Genomic DNA, 17470 nt, shown 5'->3' on the forward strand with positions numbered 1-17470 from the left:
ATCCTTTTATGGTAGATGGGGTCTTCTAATGCACAAGTTTAAAAACGTTATGCAGCCCAATTTGTATGCTGACTTTGCCTTTGGTATCAAGATCAAGAAACCATCCCCAACTAAAGACATAGCACTTCCTTCCTTGCATTTTACAGTTTTTAGTGAGACTTTTAGGTCTTTGATATATTGTCCTGTATGGTGCTGAGAGAGTCCCTCCTAATGTTCTTTCTTTAACAGCTTTTTTGGCAATGGGTCTCATGATACTGTCCAGGATGAATTCCAACTCTTGGGTTCAAGTGATCCTCCTGCCCCAGATGCTCAGCCTTCCCATTTCTGTCATTTGTAAGTGTCCAGTTTTACCTGCACTATTTGCTGAATAGGTTGAAAATTCCTATTAGAACAGTCTTGGCATCCTTGTCAAAACTTATGAGACTACATATTCAAGGGTTTATCTCTGGTTCTGAATTCTATTATACTAGTTTACATGTCTCTCTTCATGACAATTTTAAAACTTAAGTTGTAGAATTAGGAATCATGAGGACTCCAGCAGTGTTTTTGATGTTCCCTGAGATCCTATGAATTTCAGAATAGGTTTTCCTAATTGAGTTGTACTAAATCTAAAGATATACTAATAACTGGGAATTACTGACAGAAATGTTAAAACCTTCAATTCATGAACATGAGTGTATTCGCATTTCCTTATAGATTACTTTTCTTTCAATAATGCTTTCATTGTATAAGCCTTCTATCTGCTTGGTTAAATTAATTTCTCAGTATTTTATGATGCTACTATAAATGCAATACTTTCTTTTTCACAAGGTTCATTAGTATACAGAAATGGAAATTTTTAATGCACCATTTCTATATTTTACTGTTTTGTAGAATTCATTTATTAGTTGTAATAGTATTGTCTAGAACACTTGTGAGTGTTCTGTATGTATAGCTAATCGTCTAAACAGACAGCTTCATTTCTTCCTTTCCAACTTGGATGCCCTTCAGTTTTTCCTGCCTAGTAGCTTTGGCTAGAACCTTTACAACTATGTCAAACAGGAAGTAGGGAAACAAGTCAGGTGGTGGTGGCATATGCCCTTTAATCCCAGCACTCAGGAGGTAGAGGCAGGTGGATCTCTGAGTTTGAGGACAGCCCGGGCTATGCAGAGAAACCTGTCTGGAAAAGTCAAAGGGTGGGGGGCACCCTTGCTTTGCTTTTCATCTCAGAGGAAAGGTGCTCAGTCTTCTACCACTGAAGGTGATGCCAGCTGTGAACTTTTTACAAAGCTTTTATTATGCTGGGATAGCTATAATGCATTTCTAGTTTGCTGACTGTTTTCAACATGAAAGGTACTAAATTTTGTCAAATGTCTTTACTGTATCAATAGAATGGGCCATGCAATCTTTTCACTTGTTTTTTTTTTTTTAATGTGGTTTACCAATACAACCAATTTAGTAGGTTGAGCCATCCCTGAATTCCAGGAACAAATCTTGCTGGACTGTTTTGTATAATCCTTTTAGTATGCAGCTGAGTTTAGTTTGCTAGCATTATCTTGGAGATTTCAATGTCAGTGTTCATAAGGAATACTGGTTTGTATTTCTCTTGTAGTATCTCCCTGGACTATTTTATAAGGTAATGTTCCTCTCATGGAATGAAGTAAGAAGTGTTAACTCCTTCTTCAATGTTTTGGAAAATTTTGAGAATGGCCAATGCAGAATTTACCAGGGAAGGCATCAAGTGTGGGGTTTCTGATTTCCTTGACAGATACAGGTATACTCAGACTCTGTTCCTTAGCAATTTAGATACAGTTTCAAATCTCTAGAAATTTATTCATTCAGGTTAACCAAATTAGAGGTATACAGTTATCACAGCACCTTCTTATTTCCATAGAATCAGGATTGTCCCTATTTCATTTCCGATTTTAGTAATAGGAGTCTTTTCTCCTGTTTCATAACCATTAGATGCACGTTACCTAACTTAAAGATGCAGCTTTTGTTTTTTGTCATCTAATTTCATCCAGTTGTCTGCATGTTAATTATCTTTTAAAATCTACTGGGAGTTAATTTGTGTTGTGATACGGGGTCTGTCCTGGAAACTGCTCCAGGAAGCATGCCGTTACATTCTGTGTGCTGTAGATGTAGCTGTGGAACATGTGGTTCTCCCTACTATTCAAAGTTGGGCATTGAAATGGACAAACATTAAGAAAACTGGGTGGTGGCGGTACCTGCCTTTGATCTCAGCACTTGGGAGGCAGAGGTAGTCGGATCTCTGTGAGTTCAGGCCAGCCTGGTCCAGAGTGAGTTCAAGGACAGCCAGAACTGTTACACAAAGAAATCCTGTCTCGAAAAGCTGATAAAACAAAAACAACAACAACAACAAAAAACCCCTTTTATTTAGACTTGTCAGTTTTTGATTCATATACTTTGGTGTGCTTGGGGTATGTCTATTTTTATATTTCTTTGTAATATTTTTAATTAAGAACTTTTAATATTTATTTTAGTGTGCTGGGGGGCATGCATGCCACAATATGTGTATATGGAGGTCACAGGACAATTTGTTGGAGTTGGGTCTCTCCATATAACAAATAAGTTTCAGGGAATGAACTCCGATCTTCAAATTTGGTGGTAAGGGGCTTAAACCGTGCAGCCATCATCTCTCCTACCAATGAACATTTGTATTTCTTGCCTTTTCTTGCTGTGTCGTGTTTGTTACTATGTATTATGCCCTTCTGTGTCTTTTGTAACCCCTTCAGCTTTAGAGAAGTTTTGCCTGATGAAAACCTTATTTGCTTACTCAGTTCTTTTCTATGCTTTTAACCTTTTCTGCCTCTGAATTCAGGCAGTCTTTTAGACAGCATAACTGGATCACATTTCACCTATTGTTAAGTACTCTCATGACAAGAGCATCTATTCACATTAATTATTGATAAGGAAGGATTCCCTTTTAGGTCATTTTACTGTTTTCTGTCAGGTTTATGACTCTTTTGGCATTATTTCTTTTGTGTGTGCTTCACTTTTTATGGTGAAAATTTTGAACTCTTTTTTTAATTTTAAGGATTTACCTTTATCACTTATCTCTTCATAGGTATGCTGGTTATTTATTTATTCATTCATTTATTTATTGCTGTCAACTTGACACAAATCAGGTTCATATGGGAAAAGGCAAATGCTTCCATAAGACTGGCCTATAGGTAAGTCTATATGGCACATTCTTGATTGATCTGGGAGAGTCTAGGCGACTGTGGGCAGTGCCATTTCTGGTTAGGTAGTCCAAGCTGGGCAAGTTATTGGAAGCAAGCCAGTAAGCTTTCCTCCATAGCTTCTGCTTCAGTTTCTACCTGGGCTTTCTTCAAAAATGGACCCTGACTAGAATCATAAGTCAAATAAACTCTTTCCCCCCCAATGCTGCTTTTGCCCACAAGTTTTATCAAGTAATAGAAAGTAAACTAGAACATTAGATTTCCAGGTTCCATCTAACGGTCTTTAATTCCATACTACAAGTCTCCCTTGAACATTTTCTACAAGGCCAGGCAATGAGGAAAATACTCCTTTAGCCCATTTATCTGGGGATAGTTTTAATTTCTCGTGCTTTAAGATAGACATGGTGGTACATATGGATGGTAGGGCTTTAGTCCCCCCCCACACACACAGACACACAATGAACACATCACCTCAAGACCTACTTTGAAGGTTTCTGGATTATGAATATCAAATAATCTTTGTTGATTGCTCTTACATGTTACAAGGCATTCTTCTCCTGCTACTTCTAAAATTCTTTGTTTTCCAAAAGTGTGATTATAATGCATCTAAGCATGAATCTCTTGAAAATTATTTTTGTGTGCTTAGGTGTGGTCTATGTTTGTACACATGTATGCACACATGAAAGCCAGAATCAATATTAGGTACCTTCCTCTACTGCACTTATTATTATTATCATCATCATCATTTTCTTCTTCTTCTGGTGAAACAGGGTCTTTCACTGAACCTGGAGTTTGCAGATCTAGCTAAGATGACTGGCTAGCAATCCCCAGGAATCCTCTGGTCTCTGCCTTCAGTAAAGGAGATAAAGACAGCTGAGGATCCAAGCTCAGGCGCTCATGCTTGAATTACAAGCACTTTATATTGAGGTCACTGAGCTTCTTAGATTTTCATGTCTTTCTCATCAAAAATGGGAAGTTTTCAGTCATTATTTCTTTATTCTCTCAGTCCCATTCCTCTCCCTGCCACACACCAACGTCTACTGATCAGCTTATTCCATCTTCCATTCCCTGTTTTCTGTCTACCTTCCTTCCCCAACTCAGTAATCTAAGGGTTTGGCTTCTATAATTTCATCACAAGGAAATAATGATTAAATCTAGGAGAATATAATACCCTTTACAGGATCAAACAAAATATACTTTTCTCTTTTAATATATTGGTCCTAGAAAAACAACTGTACAGAGAATACAACACTTCCTGCTAGGAATAATGGCTTTAAAAATAAAATAGCAGTGAGTTACTATTTAACAGTTTTGAATAGCTGTGGTTTGTCAATGTTTTGTCCAGAGAAAATGACTGTTTCTGCTAAGTCATTTTAGACAAAAATCCCAACGATTACTCAGGGTTACTTAGATGATTACTCAGGGTTACCTAGAACATGTTTCTCTATGGCAATCAGCTACCCAATCTCTGAAGTGTCTTACTAAATATATATTACTCATGGCAATGGTATTTGTGGATAGCAATTTTAATGTTACTAATTTTCTAAACATAACCGGTCACCTTTGTTTTAAATACAGGAAGTTAACACAAAAAGAAAACACAAATAGTAACTTTATAGGAAAACTGATACCTAAGTAGTAACACTGTTTATGAGGCAGACTCTGCCAGGAACTTCTCTGCACTATATCCATCAGCAACCATACTACTCTCACTGTAAATTCTGCAGCTTGTCTGAAAACAAATCTTTACACTCTGGAATGACTGGGATGACTATGGTCAGGGAACAGCACCTGTGACATTGCATTTGTGAAGCAATTTGGAGATAGGTTTAGCATACATACATATCACAGTGGGCTTCCTGTGACTGGGGTTGTGATTTTGAAAAGGAGTACAATTCACTGTATAGACAGGCTTCTAAGAACCAGAGAGCAGCTCTTCAGCCATTGCATGGAGCATTTTAGCCTTACTACTTTTGTTAAGTTGGATATAAAAGTTCTAAACTACAAAGTTAAGACTTAAAAACTCACTGTACCACACTATGCATTTTTGCATTGTAGAGAAACCAGGAGATGTACAAAATATTTCTGTTAGCATACTGAGTACCTAATTTAGAAAAAGTTTCTTAAAAATAAAACAAAAACATTTGTTAGCCAGGTATGATGAAAGGAGCCTTTAGTCCCAGAACTTGAGAGGCAAAGGCAGACAGATCTCTCTGTGAGTCTGAGGCCAGCCTGCCCTATATAAAAGTTCCTGATCCCCAGAGATGATGCATGAGACCTATTGCAAAAAACAAAGCAGAACATTTATTTTATGTATTTACGTACAAGTGTGTGCACATGGCTCAAAGGAAAACCTGTATAGGAGCTGGTTTTCTTCCACCATGTTGGTTCCAGGTATGAAATTCATATCAATGGAGTTGGTGACAAGCATCTTTACGATGAATCATCTTGTAGGCCTGAAAAAAGTTTCTTGTTGGTTATTAAAAATGCCCCAGATGGTAACTAAGGTGAAATTACTTAGGCATGAGCTTCCAATTTTGTTCTTTAAAACTGAGACTTAAACGGTTTTTAGGAATAAGAGTGGGTGTTATACAGTCAAAGACCAGACAGCTTTGCATTTGGTGTCCAGGACATCCCAGCACACAACTTCTACATAGTTCTCACAACATTTCCTTAACAAACAGAATTGTGTTCTCAGATGATTACCACTCTTGGGCAAATGAAGGAAAGGCAAGAAGCAGTCAAATCTGACAGAGCATGTTCCCTAACAACTGACAGACTGGCATTTAACAGAGATGAGAGAGAATCAGCCTGGGGACCCTTCTGGTGAGGAGAAATCAGGTATAGCAAGGATTGGTTCACTCCTGCTCCCCAGAGTAAGGGTTATCAGGCAAATCAGAAATGCACCTACCATGCCTCTACGCATAACGCTTACCGCCACTTCAAAGACAGGCCAGTGTGCACAGCAGTCTATACACTATTCAAACCTGACTTGAGTGACGGAAGAAAATAAAGGCTACACACAGAAAAGATAAAATCAGTAGCAAAACAACTCTGGAACACTGATTGTATGGACTCATTTTAAACGGGGTTGGTCATTTGCTAACACAACCTAAGGAAAGGTGGCATGCTTTCCTGAAAGAGCACACACGTCAGCACATTCATGTCCTCTGGATTCTAAGTGCCTTTTCTGGGTGCCACTGCCAGACCAACAGCAATGCTACACAAACAGGGCATCACTTCCCACCTACATGGCAGGGGCCTGGAACCTTGTCAAGGAGTCCGAGGGTAGAGGATGCACACTGACTGTTGCTACTACACTCCCGCCAGAGGCCCAGGTCTTGCCCATTGCCTTCCCAACAGGAGCCTCTACTCTCCTGTGCACTCGCTCGCTCACCTTCTGTGTGGGCACTCACTAGCTTTCGGGAGACAGAAAAGTTCAACTCACAGTAGGCAAGGGAAAGAGAATTTACTGTTTGTTTGCTTGCTTGTTTGAGACAAGAGTCTCACTATGTGGCACTGGCTGGTCTGTAGATCAGGTCAGCCTCCAACTCACCTAGACCCACTTGCCTTTGCCCCCCAAGAGCTGAGAATAAAGGTGGATGCCACCATGCCCAGTGAGACTTCAAACCTTTAATAAAAACTTATTTGTGAAAAGTACATTTAGAGATTTAAAGGAAAGCAGTACTATTAAAATTTGGTTTTTGATGACAGTTCAACAATGGAACAAGGTCTGAGTGCTGCTTGGCAGCTTACCACTGCGCGCAAACAACTGTAAGAGCACCCTCTCCAGAGCAGGAAAGACACTCTAGCAACAAGATTTCCTAGGCATTAGCTGTGTCTCTTGGGATGTCCCTGAGGTTGGATACAGTGAAGTGTGGAAGCAGGAAGGCATGTGAGACTCTTCACTCACTGTGTAGGGGTCTGTGAGTAAACAGCCCGTGGAACCTCCCTTCAGCAGCTTCTCTCTGATGCCCTTTAGTCACTGTTACAAGTTGGGTTCCAAATAAAGAAACATAACAGAAAAAAACATTCCAAATTCTCAAATTCACCAAGATATGGCTGCAGTGGATAGAGTGAACTGTCACGGCGACAAAATCAGGATCACCAGGGAGACTGGCTCCGGGGCACACCAGGAAGAGATTACCTTGACTAGGTTAACTGGGGTTGATGGCGTAGGTCCCAGACTAGAATGTGGACTCAGTTCAGAAAGAAAGCTGCGCAGGTGCACACACAGCCTTCTGCTTTCTGACTGTGACACTGTGGCAGCGTCTCGAGCTTCTGCTGCCCTGACTGTCTCACCACGACAGACTAGACTGTTCCTTGAACTATGAGCTAAAACAAATATCTTCTCTCTTCAGTTGCTTTTTATCATGGCCAAAGGAAAGAAACTAAATAAATGGAAATACGGTTCCAGTTTCCCAAAGCAGGTTCCAAAATGCACCCAAGACTAGTTAAAAACTCTGTGAAGTTCTCTAGAAATGATTCCTGCTCACTGAGGACTTTTCACTTTTTAAAAAATGCTTCTCTCACCTATGACTTAAGATATTACAAACAGAAGGTACCTTGAAACACATTTTGGTCACAGTTCCCTGAATCCATGGACCCCAGGAAAAGGGATATACTTCAGGGAACAGGACCACAAAGACACCTGGGATAGGTTTCTTAGCAGAAAAGGCCAACTGATGAAGAAGTTTTATGTGGCCTGTTTAGCAACCATGGCAGACAAAACTGAAACACCTGACTTGACCAAAGGGAGATCATGGAGCAATTCCCAGAGAAAACATACAACTCAAATCTTAAAGGGAGAAGGAGCTGGACATAAACCTAAGATGGCTACCAACTCAGCACTCAGCTGCTGACCTAACTCATTACTTAAGATCAGACAGGGGAGCACCTTTCATCAGTTGATTAACACATACTACATGCTCGTCACCAGGACTAACACAACACAGCTGCACCCATCTCTTCCTCAAGAAAATACCATTGAAAGAAGCATGTCGTCTAAGCAGAGAGGGGGCTCAGGTGGAAATCTAGATTTTTTAATTAGGACAAAGGATTTAGCCATGGAGTCAACAAACCTAGGGTTACCCTGGCCCTAACACACATGATCTGGGGGAGCTCTGACTGCAACTCCAATTCCTCATGAGTAGCTTCAGTCTCCTCATCTGTAAAACAGAAACAATCATTCCCAACTCTTAAGAAAACTGTGCAGGACACTGGGTAGGCAGAATGTGGAATGCAGAAGGTATGCAATGATTAAAATCTGTGAGCATGGGGTGCAGCAGAGTGCTCACACCTTCAATGTGCACACTGATGCTTTTTTCATGTGTATCTATATATTCCTCATTCAAATTTACAACATGGCTAGGACCTCAGAAGTCCCCAGCTGCCTTTCTAACAATCGTCACGTCCCCAGCTCCCATAACCACTCTTCTGTCTCCTACCACAGAGATGCGTTTTATATCTAGTTTCTATCAGACTATCAATCTCTTGCACGCAGCAGTTCATCTTCCTTTACTGTATTCCATGACAAGCACAAGCACAATTTATTTTTCTATTTAACTACTGATAAACATCTAGTTTATTTCAACTTGAAAATACTTAGAAATGGTACTGCTGTGACAATTCTGGCACACATCTGCTAGCAGACACATGCATTCATTGGAGCTCTACCTAATGTGCACTGCTGGCTCCCAGAGCAGGTATACATTCTTCAGTGTTGGCCAACACCGACAACCTCCACCCCACAACATGCAGTGAAGCTCAGGCTGTTGCATGACCTTGCCATCAATCACTTGCTTCCCAGTCCCTGGGAGTGGATGGGCTTCTTACTATAGAGCTCTTTAGTGGCCACTGGGTTTCTTTTGTTTGTGAAGTTGCAAGCCAAGGCTTTTGCCTGTTTTTGAGGACTGATTATCTTTTCTTAGATGTTTTATAGAACACTTGCCATATTACACAAGTCCAAAGTCAGATACATCGAAGGCAAAGGCTAGTGCTTCCAATGGGCAGTTAGGATCTTTTTAAGAACTCTGTCTCCTGCCAGGTGTTGGTGGCGAACGCCTTTAATCCCAGCACTTGGGAGGCAGAGGCAGGCGGATCTCTGTGAGTTCGAGGCCAGCCTGGTGTACAGAGCAAGTTCCAACACAGTCTCCGGGAAAAAAAAAAAAAGAAAAGAACTCTGTCTCCTCAGTATAACAATCATATTCCCCACAAATGCTTCTAGAAGCTCTATTGTTTTACTGTTCACAGTGAGGGCTATGATTCCCCATGAATTAACATTGCTGAATGGTGAAAGGGAGGGGTCTAGGGCATTCTGTACCCCTGACTCCTCATCCCCAAGAGATAGCTCTGCTGCAGCCCCATTAATAGGAAACCTGCTTCTCTCTGAATGACGGGCCTGTGGTAATATTTATACACTCTCCATTTTGCTCTGGATATCATTCTTGGAGTATCAATACCAAGAACAATCAGAGATGAAAATTTACCTTTCTTGTAAGGTCTAAGAGCCATAATAAGCTATATGCACAAGAACACTTACTTGTTAAGGAGCTATGTGCTTTACACACATGATGATATTTCAGCCACTACAACCCAGGAGGTGGGGTAGACACTCAGAGTTAGTGAGATACCTGGAGTGAAGCAAAAACACCTGCCACTATGCCATGTTTCTCAGCACAGATGACATCATTAGTCCTATAAAGGCTTACATTTCTCCATGTAAGTAAATTCTTTTTTTTTTTAAAGCAAATGTCGTCTTTCAACACATGGGGGGATTTAGAGATGAGATAGATTAAAGAGTGGGGGTGGGTCATAAAATACACACGACATCCCAGCTTGGGTGCTCTTTCTATCCTTGTCCCCACCCAATGCCCCCAATAAAAACAATATATTAAAAAACCCACATCAAGGACTACTGATCAAAACATAGATCAAAAAAGAATGAAAAGAAAAACATTGCAAATAAAGTTCAGCTGTTCCTATTTGGGAACAACAACAAAAAAATCCCACTTGCCACAATAAACTGACAAATAAGAAATTGACTCTGCGGTAGTGAAGCTGGAATTTTCCGATGGCACCAGCTACTCTGTCATTACTGTGGGTGACCCAAGAGTGAGTGGGGGCGATGAACAGCTGGGAGCTGGCTGGGCTCACATCCCTGACCCAGGAGTACCCAGTGCAGGCCTGCAGGGTTAGGCTCCCTCTGAGCCATGGCTTTCCCCTGCAATGGAAATCCCTGTTAGTTGCATAAGCTGCTTCCAAAGAATACCCTGCTCTGTGAAGCCATCCTGGTCCTCCCATCTGTAGATGATGGAGAAAGCAGAGTCTTCTATAGCGAGGTCTATGGAATTCTCATGGGAAAGGATAGACATTTATAGAATCTCAGGACCCACCCCAATACCTGGCAGATGCTCAAGAACACCACACACCCAGTTTATAGTTTATCTGGCACATCCAAATATGTATTTTGTGTGTGTACCATGTGCATGCATGTGCATGTGAGAGCACACACACACACACACATACACACACACACGCACGCGCGCGAGCTCGCACGCACACATGAAGCAGAAAAATAAAAACAGAGAGGGAGAGGCAGAACAAGGTGTCTAAAGTTTGATTAAAAGCTTGGTTACGTTAAATGATTGAAGAAATCAGTTAAAACAAACAAATTCAAAATATTGCCAAACCTAGGATAGAGATTCACTTAACAATTGAAGAACCCTTGGGGAAATTTTCTTGGGTTTAGAGTTGCTCTGCCTCCTGATTAATAAAAATAAATAAATGCAAGAATCAAGACATGGTAACATTTCACATAGGAAGAATTAAAAAGGAGACTCATGAGTGACCATGTCTTCTCTCTGAATGGGGCAGAGAGGGTCAGTTTTAAATTTAGTTTTGGACCTACTAATTTGGGAGTGAGAAATGGGGAGTTGATGCCCACTATGAAGTTTGCCCTAAGAGTGCACAGGCGATGGGAACTATGACCACACACAGATCAGCACTGATACCAGTCTGAGCCATGCCACTTACCACCTCGTGCTTGGAAGGCATCAACCACCTTCCTGGGTGTCGCCCTGTCTTTCCTAAGGCCTGGACCAGTGTCAGATATGTAAAAGACATTCAATCAACACTGCCAGAGACAACAGAAGAGAGTTCTAGGTACCAGGAAATCTAGGTACACATCAACATTTAAGTTATAGAAAAGGCAGCAACAAAGGAGACAAGGAAGAGCCACTGAAGAAGAGAGTAGGGGAGAATTTATTCCAGGGATCAAACTCAAGTGGCCAAGATTGGCAGCAAGCCCCCTTCCTTACCTGCTGACCCATTTTTGCTGGCCTATAAAGACATTTTATGAGGTTCCAAATACAGAACTAAACACAGCATAGCTAGAGCATGGGAGGGGGTCTTAGAGGTCCTGGACTACCTAAGAAAAGGAGCAAGGCTCCTGTGATTGGAAGATTCTGTTGTGTATTCCATTTGCTCAGGAAATAATGCCAACAGTTAACAAACAAGACCCGTGAAAATAAAAGTTTATGACCAGCAACAGAAATAATTCATCAAGTGCAGAATGGCCTACAAAATATGAGAGGAATCTTTGCTGAGTATACATCTGACAGAGGATTAATACCTAGAATGTAACAAAGAACTCTAAAAACTAAATACCAAACAACTCAGTTAAATGAGCTTGAAGTGAGCAGACAATCCTCAATGAGGAAGTATGATCAGCCAATAAATATATGGAAAAAAATGTTTTAACACTTGTGCCCATCAGAGAAATGCAAAAAACAAACAAAAGATAATGAGTTTCCATCTCACCCCAGTGAGAACAGCACTCAGAGAACTACAGGCACTGGCAAGGATATGAGCAAAAACAAAACAAACACCACCAACAAAAACAAAAAACCCTCTTAATTATATTATTATTAATTATATTGGGGATTTAACCAGTCCATCCACTATGAAAACCAGAATGGAGGTTCCTCAAAAAACTAAAAGCAAAGCTAGTAGCTGACATGGCCATGCCACTCCTGGGTATTTATCTGAAGGACTCCAAGTCAATACATCACAGAGATACTTGCACATCAATGTTTACTGCAGCACGGCTCATAATAGATAAATTATGGCACCAACCTATAGTCCTCCAGCAGAAAGGATAGAGAATTGTGGTGTATGTACAGAATGGAATTTTTCAATCATAAGGAAGTCAGGTTTTCTGTAAGAAAATGGATGTAAATGGAAACAGTCATATTAAGCAAATTAAATCAGTTGCAGAAAGACAAGGATGACATGTTTTCTCTCATTTGTGAGCCCTAGGGTTTACAGAAACATACAAAATCATGCATATATACATATCATACCAAAGTAGAAGTAAAACTGTCTACAGACACATCTAACCTGTGTTCATACATGATGTGTCCAATAATGGAGATGTGTGTGGATCAATACAAAATCATGTGTAACTACAGTGCTGGGGAATAGGGGCAGCAGTGACAGGTAGGTCCCTGAAGCTCAATGGTCAGAAGGCCTAGCCAAATCTAGTCATGCCAAGTTCTGTGAGAGACCCTTTCTCAAAAAACAACAACAAAAAATAAGGTAGAAAGTAACTGAAAAAAAATGCAATGTAAAAGCTCTAGACTTCACATACTTGTACACAAACTTGTACATACCCATTTACACATGCACCCCTCACATAAACATATACATAACACATACACACACACAAATAATAAAAGTGAGAGATAGTACAATGTAAGAATGTACAAATAGCTTCATCAAAAATTATGTTTTGTGTGTAAGTACAAATATAACACATACAATTCACATGGCAAGTGAACATTTTTTTAAAGATTTTATTTATTTATTATATATATAACACTGCCTCCATGTATCCCTGCAGGCCAGAAGAGGGCACCAGATCTCATTACAGATGGTTGTGTGCCACCATGTGGTTGCTGGGAATTGAACTCAGGACCTCCAGAAGAGCAGTCAGTGTTCATAACCTCTGAGCCATCTCTCCAGTCTGAACATGTTGTTTTTATAAAGGTTTGGTTTTCTGCTTGTCTCATGAAGCAGGATCTTGCTAAGTGGTTAGCTATATCTGCTTTCTGAGTAATGGGTTACAAGTGTCCACTATCACTTCCTGGCCAATTAAACATTTTAGGTGATGCTCAGTCCCTTTAGTAATGGGGAATGGGAAATGGGATCTGAAGACTTAATTGCAGTGCTGAACCTCCAAGGGAAGTGAGATGGCAGTATACAAGAGCTAAATGCTCAAGCCATGAAGTAAGCAGGCAGTACCAAAAGATATCTATTGCAGTATATGGGGCTAGAGTGGAAAGATGGCTCAACAGTTAAGAAAGCTAGCTGCTCTCACTGGGGACCATGTTCAGTTCCCAGCACCCACACGCAGCAGCTCACAACTGTCTGTAACCCAATTCTAGGAGATCAGTAACACCTTCTGGTCTCTGTGGGTACTACACACATGTGCAGTTACACCCATGGTAAGGTGGGCAACACGATGCACAATATTTCTCTATTTGCTTTGGTAACCAGACTTTAATTTACAGCTTACAACTGAAAAATAAATCACTAGGGTATAATGCCTCCTCATTTCTGAAAATTTAACATTGTTTGCCTTTTGTTCTGATTATTTCAGGATATAGTTCATTCTATTGTAAACATACTTTATGTGACCTTAAAATCTGGTGGGACTAATAAATGAAACTACAAAGAAACATCAAACACATTAAAACTGCTTATCATATTCAATTTTCTTAGTGACTTAGAGGAGAATTGAGGGTCTTACAATGCTACATTATCACTACAAAGGCCAGCTGTCTACATGGATATCTATGATATGCTTTAAAGTAACTTTTCTACTGCATGGACATGTTCATATGACTAGACGCATATGCTCACCTCATCTCAGCAACTCCTATGGAGACAGTCCAGGAGAACCAGTTACTCACAAGCTTAAGTTCTGGCTGACATTTAGGACAAGTGATTGGGACTTTTGGTTTATTTCCACATCTACAAAATGGGGTCTGATCATATGAGCATCTGCTTCAGGTGTTGTCAGGATTGAGTAAAGTCATAACATGTGGAAATACAAAAAGATTAAACAAAGGAGAAAATACTGTGAAGACAACTCCCCAAAGCACATTGTAACATTCCCCTTTGGACTCTAGTAAAAACAAGTAGCAATGCTAAAAGCCTTTATTCACCCTCAGTTTAGGGAGCATGAAAATAAACTGTGGGTAGAGTCTTGGTCAAGATGAGCTGGCTCTCTCACTGGAAAGACATCTGCAACTTCTACTGCCCCCACCAAGGAAAACACTCTTCTTTCATCTTTCTTTTCTCTTTGAGCTAAAAAGTATCCTCTGAATACTATATAGTGACTGAAGACAATGCATATCTTTTGAGCCTCGAAGAAGGGTCTTCTAAAGCTCTTGATTTGGCTTTTCCTGATCTCACGAGCTGCTGTGCTCTTTAAGATTTTAATATTGTAAATTAGGCAAATGGCAGTATTTCTAGCAAAAACATTAAGCATTTCTCTGTTTACTTTCCTCTGAAATGTGTGATTATCTTCTTGACGGAAGCCCCCAAAGGAAGGTTCTCCTGGATAAAACACCCCAGTTCATCCTAGGCTGGGTTCCTCATTGTCCAACCAAGTCTTACTCTCTCAACTTTCAGTTTCACAAGGATTCCTCTTTCTAATGCAAAAGCATAGGCCATGCAGGACCCAGAGCAAAGGGCAAGACAGAATTTGGCTCATCACGTATGTTCTTATAATTAAATAGGTTTCATTTCAAACCTAAAGAGGTTGCACCAGGTCCCTGACTAATCATTGTACTAAATTAGCTTTATTTGGTATCATGACTTGGTGCAGTGAAGAAATAATCAGGATCTCACGCAGAACACTAGCTAGGGAGGATGAACAACAACCCAAGAAGGGGCAGAGATCCCACCTCAGCAGAAGGGGTCTGCAGGACAGGGCCTTTAAACAAGGAAACTAACGTTTCTTATTGCTAAAGTGCAGAATGCTGCTCATGCTTCTGTCAAGCCTTTGTTAACAGTGCTAACTCTACAGCGAAAACAAGCCCATTGTTTTATGCATATTCCAAGGACCACACACATACTTTGGAAGATTATATACAGCACAGGAGGGGGATGAGCTGTCTCTGTCACACATTTTAGCCACATGCTGTCTTCAGAGGTCCTGGTTACCTTGAAAATTAGCCCATTATACTATGAGCTAGCCATCTTAAATACTGAACAAACACCAAGACAGACAAGCCAGGCTACAGCACCTGGTTGTGGGTCTTATTCAAGGATACAGGGGTTGTTGTCATCGATGTTGCTGCTGTCCAGGATCAGAGGAATGCCATCTAGCTCGTTCACCTAAAGGGAGAGAAAATGGACAAGGTCAGGATCATAGAATAGATGACTCCTTTCACCTTCCTAATTTCCTGATTATAATATTGTTTCACCTATAACATATAAAAGCAGATTTATAGAGGTTGGATAGATGGCTCAGTCAGTAAAGTGCATATTTTGCAACCATAAAGAGCTGAGTTTGACCCTTAGAATCCATTTTTAAAAACAATAACAACAACAACAACAAAAAAACAGGCACAATGGTGCACACCTATAATCCCAGCCAGCACAAGGACAGTGAACCATCTAGCTTATTTGAGCTTCACAATCAAGGAGACTCTGTCTCAAAACTAAGGTGGGTGATACCAAGGAATAGCACTGGAAGTTGCCCTCTGGTCTCCACATGCAGAAAGATGCACAAAACACACACAACAGAAAAGCAGACATGTGAGCACAGAGATAACTTTAATCTTTTCACTCTTCCTTAAGACAGGTATGACATTTGGGCAGTCGTATTTAAAAAAAAGAACAGAAGTAAATTACACTCCAATGTTGCCTTTCAAGGACGAACTCCCTATCTGAGTTTTAATTTAAGAAGAAAGAAATGCTACCAAAATAGAGATCAGAACCTTTTTTTTTTAACAATGAAAACAGGAAAAGGTCTCTTCTAACTAAGACTGATGTCCAGAAATTAAAATGTTTCAACATTTGACATTTAAAAAAAGACAAATGAAAACTGAGAAAAAATATTTGTAGGATATTACAGATTTGTAATATAGGTGCAAAGGTTAGCCCCCCTGTTTTTCAAGACAGGGTTTCTCTGTGGTTTTGGAAGCTGCCCTGGAGCTAGCTCTTGTAGACCAGGCTGGTCTTGAACTCACAGAGATAGGCCTGCCTCTGCCTCCCGAGTGCTGGGAGTAAAGGTGTGCGCCACCACTGCCTGGCCATCCTCATCCTCTCTACTTGGTGCTGGGATTAAAGGCATGCTGTCACCACCTCCCAGCAGGATTAGCATTTTAATGCAAAAACAACTTTCCAGAGTGGAGTATCAGGGACTGCAGGTGTCAGCATGGACCAGGGGTGAACACAAGCTGAAGGTTAGGGGCCTGAGCAGCTATTTAGGAATCAGCAGACAGGGGAGACAGGATAGGAGCTCACATCTGGCCAGGATGCCAACCTTGGGCATGTTATGGAGCCTTGAAAACTCAGTTTTCTTATCTATAAAATGGGATGTAAAAGTCTACTTCAAAGAAAACATATCTATGGACTAGATTGGATTATGATGCTGACTGACTAGAGCAAGGGATAGGAACTTCTGGAAGTCTAAGGAAGCAAGTATATTTTCAGCAGGTCCAAATGCATACTTTCATTCTGCACGGTATTAAACTGCCAACTTCTCATAAGTGAGGGAGAAAAAAACATTCAGGATTTATTCAGTGTAAGACAAATATTAAAGAAAAAGGTAAAATTCTAAAGTCTATCAAGTTGGTAAGATTTTGATAGAAATGAAATCACACATAAATACTGAAATTTAAGCAAGCTATACAAGCAAATGAAAGATTTATTAAACATCATAGCTCCACTGAAGCTGTGGACTCCTAGGTAAACACCTCACTCACAGGGCTGCATTTAAAAAGGCTACAGGAAACTTTTTATAGAAACCCATTGACTTTTTTCAATGTACATGGACTATTCTAGACATAGATGACAAATACATAATTATAGACTTGAGAATGAACACAGGGTAAGGTCACTGGAACAGCAGACATAAATGTAACACCTTCCCAAGGGGGGGCCTGACAACAGAATTTGTTATTACAGAGCTCAGGTTTACTGCTGCAGCTACATGTGTAGAGTGACTATCTGGGGAAGAGAACAATTAGGAAATTAACGAGTTTTCTTCTGTT

General features: G+C 40.4%; 1 protein-coding gene across 1 annotated transcript in view; it reads right to left on the bottom strand.

Moving 5' to 3' along the window:
* Nucleotides 1-17470, bottom strand: part of Atxn10 (ataxin 10) — a 131417-nt gene that overhangs the window by 12142 nt on the left and 101805 nt on the right. The window contains exon 10 of the mRNA XM_040754032.1: nt 15524-15587. Within this exon, the coding sequence (XP_040609966.1) occupies nt 15524-15587 (64 nt within the window). The remainder of the gene's footprint in view (nt 1-15523; nt 15588-17470) is intronic.

The sequence above is a fragment of the Mesocricetus auratus genome, unplaced genomic scaffold, assembly GCF_017639785.1.
Source record: "Mesocricetus auratus isolate SY011 unplaced genomic scaffold, BCM_Maur_2.0 Super-Scaffold_100010, whole genome shotgun sequence".
NCBI classification, from domain to species: domain Eukaryota; kingdom Metazoa; phylum Chordata; class Mammalia; order Rodentia; family Cricetidae; genus Mesocricetus; species Mesocricetus auratus.